This window comes from Saccostrea cucullata, unplaced genomic scaffold, assembly GCF_032062105.1.
Source record: "Saccostrea cucullata isolate Sc308-1 unplaced genomic scaffold, CSIRO_AGI_Scuc_v1 ctg2623, whole genome shotgun sequence".
Lineage (NCBI taxonomy): Eukaryota > Metazoa > Mollusca > Bivalvia > Ostreida > Ostreidae > Saccostrea > Saccostrea cuccullata.
The window spans coordinates 1-17,500 of record NW_026935229.1 but is presented as its reverse complement, the minus strand read 5'-3'; the positions used below and the strand labels follow the sequence as shown (position 1 = coordinate 17,500).

Genomic DNA, 17,500 nt, shown 5'->3' with positions numbered 1-17,500 from the left:
ATAAAACTCACTACTTACTCAATGAGATCTTGGACATGTCTTGATATAAAACTCACTATTTACTCTATGAGATCTTGGACATGTCTTGATATAAAACTCACTACTTACTCTATGAGATCTTGTATTTGTCTTGATATAAAACTCACTACTTACTCTATGAGATCTTGTATTTATCTTGATGTAAAACTCACTACTTACTCTGTGAGATCTTGTATTTATCTTGATATAAAACTCACTACTTACTCTATGAGATCTTGTATTTATCTTGATGTAAAACTCACTACTTACTCTATGAGATCTTGGACATGTCTTGATATAAATCTCACTATTTACTCTATGAGATCTTGTATTTATCTTGATGTAAAACTCACTACTTACTCTATGAGATCTTGGACATGTCTTGATATAAATCTCACTATTTACTCTATGAGATCTTGTATTTATCTTGATGTAAAACTCACTACTTACTCTATGAGATCTTATATTTGACTTGATATAAAACACACTACTTACTCTATGAGATCTTGTATTTATCTTGATATAAAACTCACTACTTACTCTGTGAGATCTTGGATTTGTCTTGATATAAAACTCACTACTTACTCTATGAGATCTTGTATTTATCTTGATGTAAAACTCACTACTTACTCTGTGAGATCTTGGACATGTCTTGATATAAAACTCACTACTTACTCTATGAGATCTTGTATTTATCTTGATGTAAAACTCACTACTTACTCTATGAGATCTTGGACATGTCTTGATATAAATCTCACTATTTACTCTATGAGATCTTGTATTTATCTTGATGTAAAACTCACTACTTACTCTATGAGATCTTATATTTGACTTGATATAAAACACACTACTTACTCTATGAGATCTTGTATTTATCTTGATATAAAACTCACTACTTACTCTGTGAGATCTTGGATTTGTCTTGATATAAAACTCACTTCTTACTCTATGAGATCTTGGACATGTCCTGATATAAATCTCACTACTTACTCTATGAGATCTTGTATTTATCTTGATATAAAACTCACTACTTACTCTTTGTGATCTTGGACATGTCTTGATATAAAACTCACTACTTACTCTATGAGATCTTGTATTTGTCTTGATATAAAACTCACTACTCACTCTGTGAGATCTTGTATTTATCTTGATATAAAACTCACTACTTACTCTATGAGATCTTGGACATGTCCTGATATAAAACTCACTACTTACTCTATGAGATCATGTATTTATCTTGATATAAAACTCACTACTTACTCTATGAGGATCTTATATTTGTCTTGATATAAATCTCACTACTTACTCTATGAGATCTTGTATTTATCTTGATATAAAACTCACTACTTGTATATGTCTTGATATAAAACTCACTACTTACTCTATGAGGATCTTATATTTGTCTTGATATAAATCTCACTACTTACTCTACGTGATCTTGTATTTATCTTGATATAAATCTCACTACTTACTCTATGAGATCTTGTATATGTCTTGATATAAAACTCACTACTTACTCTATGAGGATCTTATATTTGTCTTGATATAAAACTCACTACTTACTCTTTGGGATCTTGGACATGTCTGGATATAAAACTCACTATGTACTCTATGAGATCTTGTATTTATCTTGATATAAAACTCACTACTTACTCTATGAGATCTTGTATTTATCTTGATATAAAACTCACTATTTACTCTATGAGATCTTGGACATGTCTTGATATAAAACTCACTACTTACTCTATGAGACCTTGTATTTATCTTGATATAAAACTCACTACTTACTCTATGAGACCTTGTATTTATCTTGATATAAAACTCACTACTTATTCTATGTGATCTTGGACATGTCTTGATATAAATCTCACTACTTACTCTATGAGACCTTGTATTTATCTTGATATAAAACTCACTACTTACTCTATAAGATCTTGTATTTGTCTTGATATAAAACTCACTACTTACTCTATGAGGATCTTATATTTGTCTTGATATAAATCTCACTACTTACTCTATGAGATCTTGCATTTGTCTTGATATAAAACTAACTACTTACTCTATGAGATCTTGTATTTGTCTTGATATTAAACATACAACTTATTAGATCTTGTATTTGTCTTGATATAAAACTCACTACTTACTCTATTAGATCTTGTATTTGTCTTGATATAAAACTCACTTCTTTCTCTATGAGATCTTATATTTGTCTTAATATAAAACTCACTACTTACTCTTTGAGATCTTGTATTTATCTTGATATAAAACTCACTACTTACTCTATGAGATCTTGTATTTATCTTGATATAAAACTCACTACTTACTCTATGAGATCTTGTATTTATCTTGATATAAAACTCACTACTTACTCTATGAGATCTTGTACTTACTCTATGAGATCTTGTACTTACTCTACGTGATCTTGTATTTATCTTGATATAAAACTCACTACTTACTCTTTGAGATCTTGTATTTATCTTGATATAAAACTCACTACTTACTCTATGAGATCTTGTATTTATCTTGATATAAAACTCACTACTTACTCTATGAGATCTTGTACTTACTCTCTTGATATAAAACTTGATATAAAACTCACTACTTACTCTTTGAGATCTTGTATTTATCTTGATATAAAACTCACTTCTTACTCTATGAGATCTTGGACATGTCTTGATATAAATCTCACTACTTACTCTATGAGATCTTGTATTTATCTTGATATAAAACTCACTACTTACTCTATGAGATCTTGTAGTTATCTTGATATAAAACTCACTACTTACTCTATGTGATCTTGTATTTATCTTGATATAAAACTCACTACTTACTCTTTGAGATCTTGTATTTGTCTTGATATAAATCTCACTACTTACTCTATGTGATCTTGTATTTGTCTTGATATAAAACTCACTACTTACTCTATGAGATCTTGTATTTATCTTGATATAAAACTCACTACTTACTCTATGAGATCTTGTATTTGTCTTGATATAAAACTCACTACTTACTCTATGAGATCTTGTATTTGTCTTGATATAAAACTCACTACTTACTCTATGTGATCTTGTATTTGTCTTGATATAAAACTCACTTCTTACTCCATGAGATCTTGGACATGTCCTAATATAAATCTCACTACTTACTCTATGAGATCTTGGACATGTCTTGATATAAAACTCACTACTTACTCTATGAGATCTTGGACATGTCTGGGGTAAACTTTCTCATCTTCATCCTCTGGCATGTCTGATGCTCCAATAATTTGTTTAAAACCATTTTCTTCAAGGTCCTGTCAATATAGGTATTTATTAAAACAAAATACATATTTTTGTACCAAATTTCATTAGTTTAAGAATTGAGTATTAACATTCATATAAGTAACAATTAATTCAGAACTGAACTAGCAGTTCCCTCAAATGCAAAAAAAAAAATGGTGCACAATGAGTTTCAGCCCTATGGGAATATACTTATAGGGACATTTGGGCTGCAGTTTATAGTGAGCACTGCTCGCACTGCAAGCTCTTACAGCAACATGTACCTGGGCAAATAGAAAATTTGGACTTTCACATTGATACAAATGATTTTTTTTTCACAGTATCTTCTGGACCAAAAATACGCATGCATCACCAGTCCTGTTAAGCTATGTTCCCACAAGAATAACAACAAAAGTTCAACAAAAAATAGACTTGTCTTGGTTTAAAGCAATATGAGCTGCAACTTCGAAGTCAGAATTTTTTGTTGCAAAATTGTAAATAACTATTTCAATGACAGAAAAAATAATGTTGATAAACTTTTGTTGTTCAGATTTGCGATGGAAGAACAATTTATAAGCTTCGACTGAATCAAAACTAGAACTGTCCAATCGGGACAAAATACCCCCCGCTGGGTTTTTCAGAAGTAAGTTTTTGTATAATAAAGATATGTATCAAACACGAATTATAAAATTTTTCTTCCAGTGACCTTGAACTTCCCCAAATGACCTTGGGTCAAGGTCATGACACACCCTTGGGTCATGGGCAATCTTTGAGTGAAATAAGAACCTACCAAGTTTATCAATAAGAAAGATATGGACCGGACACGAATTATTAAATTTTTCTTCCAGTGACCTTGAACTTCCCCACATGACCTTGGGTCAAGGTCATGACACACCCTTGGGTCATGGGTAATCTTTGTATGAAATGAAAACCTACCAAGTTTATCCTTAAGAAAGATATGGACCGGACACGAATTATTAAATTTTTCTACCAGTGACCTTGAACTTCCCCAAATGACCTTGGGTCAAGGTCATGACACACCCTTGGGTCATGGGCAATCTTTGTGTGAAATGAGAACCTACCAAGCTTATCCATAAAAGATATGTGTCAAACATGAATTTTGAAATTTTTCTCCCAGTGACCTTGAACTTCCCCAAATGACCTTGGGTCAAGGTCATGACACACCCTTGGGTCATGGGCAATCTTTGTGTGAAATGAGAACCTACCAAGTTTATCCATAAGAAAGATATGGACCGGACACGAATTATGAAATTTTTCTTCCAGTGACCTTGAACTTCCCCAAATGACCTTGGGTCAAGGTCATGACACACCCTTAGGTTATGAGCAATCTTAATGTGGAGTAGTAGATTCTAATGTCCCTCTGTAAGAAAGATATGGACCGGACACGATTGCACAGACAGACGGACAGACAGACAGACGGACAGACAGACAGACGGACAAGGTGATTCCTATATACCCCCCCAAACTTCGTTTGCGGGGGGTATAATTACATTATTGTCGTCCTATACAATAATGATTTCTTAAATAAAACTTTGTATTGAATTGTATACAGATATGTGTTTTCTCTGCTTTATTTTAGTCTAATTAATCATAAAGGTTTAAGTTACATACAAATCTATCACAATGACACATTTTAGCAGAAAACTAAATTAAATTTTCAAAAATGCAGCTCATATTGCTTTAATCGATATAATGCAGATAAATAGTAAATAAAATGTATTATTCATTGAAAATCAGCACTATTAAGGCTTTGCATTGGTAATGCATCTTACATACATGTCATGGGACATCAGAGTCTAGATGCACTATAAATGTCACATGCGGTTTGAAGAGACGAATCTAACTCCAAATACAGTCTATAAATACACAGAAAAGGTATCTGTGTTAGCCCTAACAGTGACATTGTCTATATATTAATGTAGAAAAGAAAGGAACATATGCAACATCAAAAGCACTGTGCATCATTCTGAATTATCTAAACGAGTTGGTCATTTGATTTATTACCAATAATTTAGTGCATATGGATCTAACAATGAATCACACACATCTTAAGATGTGTCCTCAATCAATTGAATTAGATATATTACCTGCAAGAAATTCTCAAATGCATCATCTTCATCTTCTTCTTTTTTAAAATCAAACTCTGAGAACTTTAATTTCACTAAACTTGCCTACAAAAGTAAAGCAATAATGAATAAAACATACAAATACAAATATTTTATTGGCATAAACACAATGAAATTAATTGGTTTGCTCTGCAAATAACATGCATATGAAAAATTTCACGATTTAAGTTTAACAAAAAAATAAAACCCATCATATCTAAAAATAGCTATTAAAAGAATGATTAACAGATTAAGTTATTTAAAATTATCAAATTAAGTGCCACTTAAATCGCTGTTTACCATTTTGATTTCTCAAATTCCAAGTGAGCCAAAATAATATGATAAAATCACAGAGAAAAAAAGCAGCACATGCAAACATGCAATTCAACTGTCAGTGCAGAACTGTCAATGCAATACCTGGAGACCGGCCAATTACTGTTATGTCCAAAGTAAATAAACGTCTTCGTTGTCAATGGTCAATGCATTGGATATTACGGAACCCGATCCCGATCAAAATAAAAAATAAAGATATCACGGCCCATGTTTCAGTGGACTCAATATATTTACCCTACGGCATCCATTTTCTTGAGATTATGTTCATGTATTTTACATAAGTATAGCAGGCAATTTAGACCCCCAATAAGCTCTTTACGAGCCTGTCTCTATTTTCACTAGATGAAATTTGTTTTTTATGCCCCCGTATTTGACGATTCTTTATCTGACTGCCCCCTCCCTTTTAAAAACGATGCTACGCTACTGAAATTTATTTTTTTAAGTTAGAGTTAAATTTGTCAATTAACCTGGTTGTCTACGAAATAAAACAATTAGTAAGTGTAGAAATTTTCTGCCGTCACAAAATGACGAGAGGTACTGTGAGCACTGAGCTCTCTATATAGTATTGCGAGTACTGAGCTCTCTATATAGTATTGTGAGTACTGAGCTCACTAAATGAAACCCCCGCCTGCCAAATGATTATAAATAATGGCACTGGTGTCCATGTTTTACTCTGGGAAACCAGAGATAAGTGTCAGATCAAAAAATAAAAAAGGAGGTCACAATGGCACTATGTAACAAAGATTCTGTGAAAGTATCATTAAATTTTATTCAGTGGCTTAGAGGGAGTTGGGGATAAGAGATGGGTACCCTTCATTATTATAGAAAGAATGGCAGTGTCCATGGTTTGCTATGGGAAACCCAAAATATGTGTCGGATCAAAAAGTAAAAATAGGAGATGCACAATGGCTGTTTAATAAAGAGTATACGTTACAACTGGAAAGTTCACCTTTGCAACGGAGGTTTATAAATACGCTTTAAAATAAGTTTATCATCTGTGATAGGGAATTAAATGTTGAAACAGATTTCTATAAATGCTAAAAGTAAACTTTCAACACCTGCGAAGAGGTCAAGTTTTACCTGGTAACCTTACTATTTACATCCGCATTCCCATAGATAAAGAAGTTATCAATGTTATCAATATTGGCCATATAGCGGTTCCATAAACTAATATGACGACCAGTTACAAATAAGTTATCAATGGACACGAAAATCATCCTTTCATAGTTTATATTAAACTCATTTGATTTAAAAAAAAAAAAAAGAATATTTATTGTTATGGAGAATAACACGTGGTCCGAGGCGCCGAGTGATGGTTATAGTTTGCCGGTATATGGACTTACCGAAGGACATTTCTACACGCTCCATATTCCCGCACTATCATGTATTTTCCTCAGTTTTGCTTCCGCGGTACTAACCATGGTGCTCAGCTTCCGCCAAAAGTCGTACAAAACTTTCTTCTTGTGGTCCAAAAGCGAGAGATTTGTGGTATACCTGGCAATCTGTGACGCTGCTTTCAATCTGGCTCATAGCATGGATCACCTTCATATTCTAATAACGAAAAACCACGTATATCCCAAGGAGTTGTGCGAGTTCTATGGTTTTATGCTGGCTGAGTTTATAACTGCTCAAAACCTGATGGTTAATATCATTGCAGTCAATGCATTTGTGCTGATATTACTTAACAAACAGATTGACTTTGGTATTAAAGATTATCGCTTGTTACTATGGACATTTGGAACTCCTTTTATTTGTGCCACAGTTGCAGGAATTGCAGGGCAGCTTGGACCCAATGGATCATTGCAAGTATATTTTTCTCTCAATTTTATGTACTCTAAAGGAGCAGAACGAGATCATCATCAATGTATTTAATCAATGTTTTCTTAGGATTATCGTTGATATTTTTCTTTAACATATGAAATGGGATTTTTTGACAAATAATTATGAACTTTATCGCCTGATGTCTTACAATCCTGATTTTTTCAGCTGCTATTTTGACGGAGTGAAGGGAACGGTAGCTAACTTCCTGTTTACGACTGTTCCACTGACGATAATCCTGGTCCTCAACTCCATTCTCTACAGCATGACGCTCAGAAACATATACCTCAAAGAGAAGGAACTGAAAAAGACGTTAGGCAAGCAGGCGTTAACAACCAGAATGAGGCACGCCGCCGCGCGCGCCATGTCCGTATTCGTGCTTGTATTCCTCATCCAGTGGTGGGCTATGGCTGTTTACGGACTCTGGTCCTTTATAGAACCAGAAGCTGTTCCAGCCCCGATTTATCACTTGGTAACAACTTTCTCAAACGTTGGAGGAATTTTGAATTTCGGTGTTTATTTATACATCAGAAGAAGACTACTTCCTTTTCAGACACCTCGAGTACAATCGTCGATTCGCGGGGAAGAATTCTCTGGGCCGGTGCACTTGTAATGAGCTATCAAATTATTATACATGAAATGTGATGATCAAGAACAGAAGTCAAACTCAAAAGTCCATTAAAACAAAACACATTTGGAGAGGAGAAAAACATCAGAGGTGGGATCAGGTGCCAAGGAGGAGTAGGCATCTCCTGTTCTACACCAGTCACATCCGCCGTGTGTTCCTCCTCATGATCGGGCAAAAGGAAACATCCGTATACAATTGAATTTGAAAAAATGGCATGCAGACAATTGCACGTAAAATTTTATTTTAATCATCATAGATTTAAAGAAATCGATTTAAATTTGTTTTTTTATTTTTTTTAATATAAATGTAAAGTTTTACAGCTTATTATTCTTTCTCAATGCAATGAATGTGTGCATGTGAATATTATTCTATGGGAACTCTTATTGCCGATAATTTTTTTTAAGATATTAACTTTTACTACCTCTATAACCATATAAATTATGTTACAGTTTTATTGTAGCGTTGCCTTGTTTAAATCTAAATAGCTGGTATTTATCTCCATTGAGAGAATATATTAAACTCAAAGAATAAATATAGATCGGCATTGATAGGTTAAGTTTTACTAAGCCGTTATTTTGGAAAAGTATTAAACGTTGGTGACCCCCTACTTTTGAAATTCTTGAAACCTCTTCAGTAGTTAAATAATGAGTAATGATCTCTATTGATTGGTTCAGTTTTACTAAGCCGTTATTTTGGGAAAATATTTAAATTATATTGGTGACCCCCTAGTTTGAAGATCCCTGAAACCTCTTTTTGACACTTTTCCATAAGAATATTGATAATTCAATATGTTGAAGTAATACAGTATAAAATTAATAAGCAAATTCAAAGAATAGTGACCCCCGCTTTTGTTGTCTTAGTGGATGGGTTGTCATTATTTATGGCATATTGTGTCAAATATGGACACCCTATCATACGTCATTTTCAAAGTAATCACCAAAGTTAACATTTTTGAAAATTAGGTCAAATGTAAAAAAAAATGAAGCGAAGCATGCGCGGAAGCATCTTGTCATAGGTAATGCACATGTCAAATATGAAAGCCCTGTGTCCTCTCAATCAAAAGTTATATGGAAAGATATACATGTATAATTTTATTGAAAAATAGGTCAAACTTTCAGGTTAAGGTGACGGGGTCAAAATTTATAACGATATATTTAAAACAGTTTTGACACAGGTGATAAAACGTATGTAATATAAAAGTCCCATCTTTTTTCTTTCAAATTTTATTGCAAAGAAGATGGGCGCATTTAGCGTGTGATCTGCAGGAATCATTTGTACGAAAATTTATGGTTTAAATGTTCATGATTTGGTTGGCTGAACATAGCTGGTCAGATTTTACAAACACGTCCATAGGTTTTTTTCATTTAGTTTGAAAGACCTTGTGAGATTGTATCATTTATGTCCGTTTTTCCTAGGGGTACTATAACATAGTAATGTTTCACAAAAAATAAACACCTAAAACATTTAATGCATATAGATGCATGATACGTGTACACGTACATTATAGAATAGAAGATTGGAATTGATTTCGCTCGAGAACCAAACTGAACCAAAATTTATCTAATTCAACATTTTAATACATCAATACATAAGAAAATGACAAAATGGTTGTTTGCATGGAAAAAAAAATTAACGACCCATGCCAGGCTCGAACCAAAAACTTCTCGCTTAGAGCGCATTGAACAGGTAACCCGACTTACTGATCTATCACCGCTACACATATATAGTTGATTTAAACAGAAGAAGGAAGAACCACATTCACACATTTGGATTTTTGGGGAAAAGTTCACTTTTCGTGGTCTCTGGGTCTTCTCTCCATTTTTTATAAATGTGTATTCGTTTCTTTGAATTAAAATGCATACAAATAACGTTTCAAAATCATGGAGAGAAGACCCAGAAATAGAAAAATTTTCGGAAAATATTTAAAAATGTACCAGTTTGTACCAAATGTCTGATTTGGCCAATTTTCAAGGTTTTTTTTTAGCAAATCAAAGCTCAATTTCGGGAAAATATTTTCCTTTCCTGTTACACAGGAACCCGATATATAAAAAAATGTTTAAAATATCATGTGACATGTCGATAAAATTTTCACTTTTCGATTACGCCCTGATTCCTGCCGAATGCCAATCAAAAGCGCCCTCGTTCTTTAACTTAATGATAAAATTTTTGAAGAGTAGGTCAAACTTCAATGTTTGTTAAACTCCAAGAGGTCGAAAACCATAGTATATTTTGAAAATATTTTTCACAGGTAATGAACAAGTGAAATATGAAAACTCTTCTAATTCAAAAGTTATGATCAAGGTTAGATTTTTGTAATAGACTGACAAACGGACGGACGAATGAGATTGTCCTTTCGCTTTCGCGAAACAGAGTCGGTTTTTTAACCCAAAAAATAAATGAATAAAACAAAGAAAATCATATATCTTTCCATGCTAAATATACGTATTTGAAGAAATGTACATAAAATAAAGACGAGTGTGTAAGAGTATGTTTTTTCATGGTTTACATTATAAAATTATAAAAGCTCTTCTTTATTTGAGATATTTTCCCAATCCTTGTATATTTAAACTTAGACATTAGATCAAAAAGATATTCAAACCAAATCAAAGACAGATTGTTTTATTTGCATGCTTTTCCCTGATTTCTTTAATATGCTGTCAAAAAACCTGACTAATGCTTTTCAATCCAGGTTTACTAACAGCCATCTTAGAATACAGTTGTTGTAATAATGATTTTGAATCAATCAAAAAATATCCTTGTAATGAATGAATTGATTAGTGGTTATTGCGTACGAATAATTTTACACACACAGAATGTATAAATTGACGACTGCTTGACCTTTACCTCAAAATAAATAGGGATCTTCCTTAAGCCATAGAGAGTTGTGGTATAAAATGTCATTGCAAAATCTCAAAGGCTTCTCTAGACATCCCACAGAAACGAAAGTGTTAAAACAGATAGATTTTGAATTTATGACCTGGATCTTTGATATTTTGATCTGAAAAATCAATAGAGGTCTTCCCTAGTCCATAGGGAGTTGCTATGTAAAATTTCATAGCAAAATCCAAAAGACTTCTGGAGAAATCGCAGGGAAACGAAAGTGTTTCAAACTGAAAGAAATACAGACAGACAGACGGTTGGACAGGCAGATAGAAATTAATATCCCCCACTATCAGAGGGGACCAACTGTCACGACATCAAGAAGAACACGAAATTCAGTTGTAGAAATGAAAAAAAAAGTTAATTATGATTAACATATCTGTAATATTCTATAACTCCGTGTCACTCGTATCTTTAGTCCCAGGTCGTTTTGTGCCCGAGGTACTCTCAGATTTCAACTGTAGATGCATTTGTCGTCTGATCAGAAGGTAAACCCCGAGATTTAATATCCCACCGATGTTGGAAAATGTGGTGACGGTGTGGTGAACTGCGGCGGGGACACCTCCTGGCTGGGCGAACCCCCAGATCCCACGCATAGCCATGGCCCACCATTGAATGATGAAGGCTAGCACAAACAGAGACATGGCGCGAACTGCTGCGTGCTTTGTTCGAGTAGCAGATGACTGTTTTCCCAGTGATTTCTTCAGCATTTGTTCCATAGCACGAAGTTTAATCCAAGTCAAAACGTATAGAGTTGTGTTCATAACGAGAATGACGGAAAGAGGAAGCGTCGTTAGTAGAAAGGATCCCATTTTTCCATTTACACCGTCAAACGAGCAACTAGAAGAGAAAAAATATCATTCTATTAGTGTCTTTTCAATATTAATACAGAAAATTAATATTTTTTTTAAAACTAGCAGTAAAGTTAAGACATTAAATTTAATGTGGCTGACAATCATAACGAGATGAAAAGTGTACGTGTTATATCTTATGCTCGCGAACATTTCTATTGGAGGTATAAGGAATTTTGGTTAGCGTTCGGCTCTGCTGAACAGGCCTCTGGTTTGTAGGCCTACGCACCAATTGCTATGTAGCACACGTCACCTTAAACAGTTTAGTATAAGAGTACCACAAGCAAAAAAATTGCTAACTTATCATCATAGAAAAATAATATATTCATTTCCAAACTTTTTATTTGTATTTAACGTTCAAACTAGAGATACCCGATATTATGTTCACCAATCTCACAAATGAGACCCCCGCTCCCTAGAGCTTGATGACAAAGTCCATGTTTTGTGATGGGCATTTGGCCAAAGAAAAGCATGACAGGACAGTCATGAGGTCTTCAGTGTGTTTCTGTGGAGAGACACGTGTGAAAAAAATATATATAATTTTAAAAATGTTGCTTCTAGCTAAATATGTTACTATATGACCATCAAATGTACAGGTTTCTATTGGTGGCAGTGACTTCAGAAAGATTGTTCTACAAAGTGGCAATCCGAGGTGTGATGGACCGTGTATATGGATACCATATGACTAGATGATTATAAGGCGAGATGTTAGACATATATCGCTCTACTTCATTTCTGAGACATGGACACCACCGCTGTTTCAACCTCACTGACCACCACCAGTAACCACTTACTTCATAGTAAATACTAATAAATGGTGCACAGTTAGCTTCGTGAAATTGGTTTGCGAAGAGAATGCCAGTCTAGTTTTGATACCAAGAAAGGCTTCATAAGGCAAAATGGCATTATGCTTGTGCCAGTTAGACAAAAGATATGCAACAAAAGGTAATTTAGCAATCTTGTCTAGTTTAAGCACTATTGCTTATGTACTGAAAGTTCTATCGATATATTTTTAAATAATATTATTAGACTCAGATTAACGTCTTTTATTTTCCCTTTTGCCTTCCCCTTTGCATAACTTGATCTTAAAAGTAAGTACACTTGTAACCTGGAAAGAGAAAGTTCAAAACTTACGCTGAGCCAGTAGGGCCAATCTGTTTAGTTGCAAGAGCTATCATTGAGAAGACGAAAGGTGCTCCAAAAATCCACAAGAGAAGTCGCCAGTCTCGTTTTCCAAAATTCAGCTGTTTATTGAAGATCATAAGAGTAAATGCGTTAACTGCCACAATATTAACCATTAAGTTCTGAGCCGTGATAAACTCTAACAACATGACACCATAAAATTGACACAATGTCACGGGATATACATGGTTCCTTGTGGCTAGAATTTGAAGATGGTCCAAACTATGCGACACGTTAAAAGCGCCATCGCAAATCGCCATGTAAACAATAAATCTCTCACTTTTAGTCCAATCAAAAAAAGATTTTTTGGGTTTTTTTCTGAAACTGAGAACAATTGTTACAATAACCGAAGTCAAGCTGAGGAAGATACAGATCAGCGCAGGTATGTGTAAGGCATAAAATCTCCCAGAAGCTAGACCATACACAGGCAGGTCATACCCATCCCTCAGGACCCGGGGGTGGGGGACTGGAAAACTGTTGTTGTCAGTTTCAGACATTTCTGATCGATGAGGAAGACTAGTTAATACATACTCTAAAGAAATATAACTTCCGTGTTAGTTGTCAAATATTTGTTCATAAATGCTATTGGTTGATATGCAAACCTTGCTCCCTTACACATGTATTCAGAAGTGGTCAATTAAAAGAAAAACACGAAACTCTTCCGTTTGTTAGAGGCATACATAATTTGTTACACATATTTTCAGTTCATCCTACTATATGTAATTATTTAGGGAACTCGTACTTAATATTCAGCGTCCAGTGAACACTATCGACATTTACATTTATAATGGATACAGTGTTAGTGTCGCGACAATTGAGCTCAAAGGCAGCATGCAAGGGAATGTGTGATGCTAATTGTATTCAAACTCCAATGTTTGACTTTGCCAAAACTATTTAGGCACAATTACAATCATACAGGGCTTCGTCACGAAATAGGGCAATCACGTTTGTGAAATTATATTTTCAGTGTTTTAAGTTCCGCAAGTTTATGTAGATTAAAGGAATGTTGAACAAAAATATTTTTCCTGGATTAACATTCTTATTGGGGTTCACTCGGTCGAACAATATTTCCCAGTCTTCAGAGGCCTGTTAACAATAACCAGGAAGAGGATACAAACAAAAACTAGAGGCACTGTGAGCAACTGAGCTCACTGATATCTCTTCCTCCCATTTGGAGATAATGGCAAAGTCCCTGTTTTGCTCTTGGAGAAAGGTGATAAATAACATTCACACTAAGATACTTTTAAAATATGCTTAGTCTGACATATGGAGATTAGGAACGGTATTCAAGCTCAAAGAAAAAACATGAAATTTGAAATCAGAGGGAAAAAACTGGATTTCTAAAAAAAAACATAATTTGTGTGATAGGTGCCATGGAGAAGTAAGCATTCTGTGTCGAGTGCAACAAGTTGATTCAGGACCCCTGGCATTAAGAGAATGTATCCCTACAGATTAAACCAAACATGCCACATACCATCATTAGGTAAAAGGGATTTTGAAATGGCGCCGATTCAGACATTTTCCTGGCAAGTAAAATATCAAAATCGTAAAAAAAGCCTGAAAAACGTCAAATATATCTCCGAAAACTACACAGATACTGTCCATCAGAAACTCTGACATCTTTTTAATATCAACTTCGGAGTACAAATGTATTTGTATGGACAATCAATATTATTTTAACAAATTAATGTTAAAGGTGCACATTAATTGAATATACAACTATCTATAGCCAATACTTTAATTTATCTTGAATAATGGATGTATGAAGTATTGAAAGTATACTAGCATTTTGATGCTACTGATTTTTGTAAAATTTTGTGATTTGACATTTTCTGAAAGTTGATGTTATTACTAGTAAGTATCCACGTCTTATTAAGTAAACACAATTTCTTTAATATGATGTTAGACATTATTCCTGACGTTTGTCTTCTGCTCCGGTTAATAATTTAGCAAAGAGTTAAGAAGGATGCTTGGTAGAAGTGGGACCTGCTTTGTATTTTAATTTTATTTGTAAGGATTTTTATGAAGCCTAGGATGAACAGCATGGTTATTCAATTTCAATTACACCATAATGCATATACAGTTTTGCAACAGCTACAATTTTTTGTAGGATTTTTTCAAATGTAGAAATCCACATATTTCTATAAGAGCTCCTTTACCCACGGTGGAGTTTTTTTTTTCGAATGCAAAAGAATATTTGAACATATTCCCGTTATAATTAGTCAGACATATAGTACGAGGGCAAAGAAAACACACCGAATATGATGACAATTTACTATGTAAAAAATAGAAAATGTATACTCTTCAAAAAAAGAAACGCATAGTAGGAACAATGCCCTGAAAATTTGTGATAGTTTTGTCATACCTTTTATTTTTGTATGGATACGATGTATCCGAGTGAAATGAATGATTTTTTAATGTAATTGTTAACTTTACAGTTATTCTACAAGTCACACAGACAAAAAGACGTGATTTTTCAAAATTTCCACCAAAATTTTTATCTCAATTTTCATTTGTTGAATTCCGATGCAATTCCTTCAGGTACAAAGGGGCTATCAAAAGCGGGGGTTCTCGATATTTTGAATCTTGTTTTATCTGAGAAATGACGTTTCCTAAAAATGCTGCATCTGAATGTTGCGTGGCACAAAAAGGAAAATGGGCGACTGGAAGCAGGGGTACCGCAATCTACAATTGCAAGAGGTTTTAATGTTACACACAGACCATATCTAACCTATAAAACATAAACCATTAACACTGAACACCCAATGTTCGCAAAAAATATGGTAGACTACGTGTGACATCAGCAGCACAGCATCACTTCCGAGGATAATGCAAATTGCATGAACGTAATGCAAGGACGTCATCTAAAGCATTAGCTATCCCTGAACTGCACAGATCATCTCACAAGACCGTTTTCAGTTGACTACGAATTATTGCAAGAGGATTATTCATGCCATTTTTCGACCCCACAACACACCAAATATCGACTTCAAAGATCTCAGATGAATAGAGTATGACCACAGCATCACTGTTGAACATTTTGGTGAACCTACTAGTCCAGAATGTTTATCTGAAAGCCTCTCACAAGTTTAAGAGTGCTAATGCCTTTTAATGAAGGTTAGATAGATAACTGCCTCCAGGACGTTAAAAAAGTTGGTGGTGGTAGTGTAATGATATGGAAAATGGTATTATAAGAACGTAAGATTGATTTGGTTCGAATTTAATGGACTTTGATGGAAAAAGGTACTCTAACCATGTTCTACCTACACATACCCATTCAATTTTGCAGCATCCTAGAGCCGTATTGCAATCTCACAATACACAGTCACATATGGCTCGTTTGATACACCTATTCTTGCAAAGAAACAACAACCTGTTTCAGTCACAGTCATCTAAATCGCTAGATTTAATCCAAATTAAGCAGCATTGGACAAAATGGATTGATATGATTTGCCAAAGACAATTGCATCCCCAGACTCTGCAAAAGCTGACTAAAGTTCTACATTTGGAGTGGGAGAGTATTCCTATACAGTTTTTATTACACACGTTTGCTTCCATTAGATGCCGTTTGTGGCTATCATTTGTGTCTGCGGGGGGCATACCAGATATTGATCTTTAATGGTCTTAAACTGACTATAATTTTAAAATTGTTGAGTAATTATGACATTTAGATAGTATTCCTGTTGCTTACCACATTTCTGTTTTATCAATGCATCATTTTACTAAATAATCTTTATGTTCAATGTGTCACAAAAATTCTACTATGCGTTTCTTTTTTTGAAGAGTATATTTTGAAATGGTGTTTTTGTGTTAAATTAAACGCAGATGACGAAGCTATGGCATCTAGGGGATGTTAATCAATAGAAACATCACTGTATAAAAAGCCCCAAGTTATACGGGTTTCCAACTCAAGGAAAGGAATCGTGACACGATGTCTAACATGAGTGTGGACAGCAATACGAAGCACAACGGATATGATCTGGATGTTTATGGAAGAGGCTCCTATTTGTTTTATTCCTTACACATTCCAGCCCTCATATGCATTACTTGTAGTTTCATATCAGCCGTGACCGTGTTGGTTTTGTCTTTTAAGACAAGCAACTTCAAAACTTTCTTCAAATGGACGAAAAGTGAGCGCTTTATTGTTTATCTTGCTATATGTGACGGTTCCTTCAACTTGGCACACTTTACAGACCATTTTCACATTTTGGTCACCAGAGATCACGTGTATCCTAAAGCTCTTTGTCAGTTTTACGGACTGATGTTGGCCGAGTTTATCACAGCTCAGAACCTTCTGGTTAACATTGTAGCAATTAATGCGTTTCTGCTGATGTACTTTAACCGTAACTTAGAATTCGGGAAAAGGGACTACCGTTTACTTTTGTGGACGTTTGGACTCCCCTTGCT

At 34.3% G+C, this 17,500-nt stretch overlaps 3 protein-coding genes across 3 annotated transcripts in view; 1 reads left to right on the top strand and 2 right to left on the bottom strand.

Annotated features, from left to right (window-relative positions):
- LOC134242275 (uncharacterized) overlaps positions 1–5,815 on the bottom strand; it is a 22,807-nt gene extending 16,992 nt beyond the window's left edge. The window contains exons 1-3 of the mRNA XM_062724364.1: positions 5,702–5,815; positions 5,384–5,467; positions 3,210–3,310 (exon numbers count right to left, since the gene is read on the bottom strand). Of these exons, the coding sequence (XP_062580348.1) occupies positions 3,210–3,310; positions 5,384–5,467; positions 5,702–5,704 (188 nt within the window). The 5' untranslated portion in view covers positions 5,705–5,815. The remainder of the gene's footprint in view (positions 1–3,209; positions 3,311–5,383; positions 5,468–5,701) is intronic.
- Positions 5,816–6,940: 1,125 nt separating this feature from the next.
- On the top strand, positions 6,941–8,165 carry LOC134242277 (uncharacterized). Its single transcript, XM_062724366.1, has 3 exons — positions 6,941–7,563; positions 7,721–8,024; positions 8,106–8,165. Exons 1-3 carry the CDS (start codon positions 7,013–7,015, stop codon positions 8,163–8,165), a joined length of 915 nt encoding a protein of 304 aa, XP_062580350.1. The 5' UTR covers positions 6,941–7,012.
- Positions 8,166–10,783: 2,618 nt separating this feature from the next.
- Positions 10,784–13,624, bottom strand: LOC134242278 (uncharacterized). Its single transcript, XM_062724367.1, has 2 exons — positions 13,046–13,624; positions 10,784–11,900 (listed from the first exon to the last, which is right to left on the bottom strand). The coding sequence occupies exons 1-2, from the start codon at positions 13,588–13,590 to the stop codon at positions 11,450–11,452; spliced, it is 996 nt and encodes a 331-aa protein (XP_062580351.1). The 5' UTR covers positions 13,591–13,624; the 3' UTR covers positions 10,784–11,449.
- Positions 13,625–17,500: the final 3,876 nt, after the last annotated feature.

Coding starts and splice junctions, on each gene's coding strand:
- LOC134242277 (XM_062724366.1), top strand. CDS start 7,013: ATGGAGAATAACACGTGGTCCGAGGCGCCGAGTGATGGTTATAGTTTG. Junction 7,564..7,720: donor TATTTTTCTCTCAATTTTAT/GTACTCTAAAGG, acceptor TGATTTTTTCAG/CTGCTATTTTGACGGAGTGA. Junction 8,025..8,105: donor CAGCCCCGATTTATCACTTG/GTAACAACTTTC, acceptor CTTCCTTTTCAG/ACACCTCGAGTACAATCGTC.
- LOC134242278 (XM_062724367.1), bottom strand. CDS start 13,590: ATGTCTGAAACTGACAACAACAGTTTTCCAGTCCCCCACCCCCGGGTC. Junction 11,901..13,045: donor ATTGGCCCTACTGGCTCAGC/GTAAGTTTTGAA, acceptor TTTCTCTTCTAG/TTGCTCGTTTGACGGTGTAA.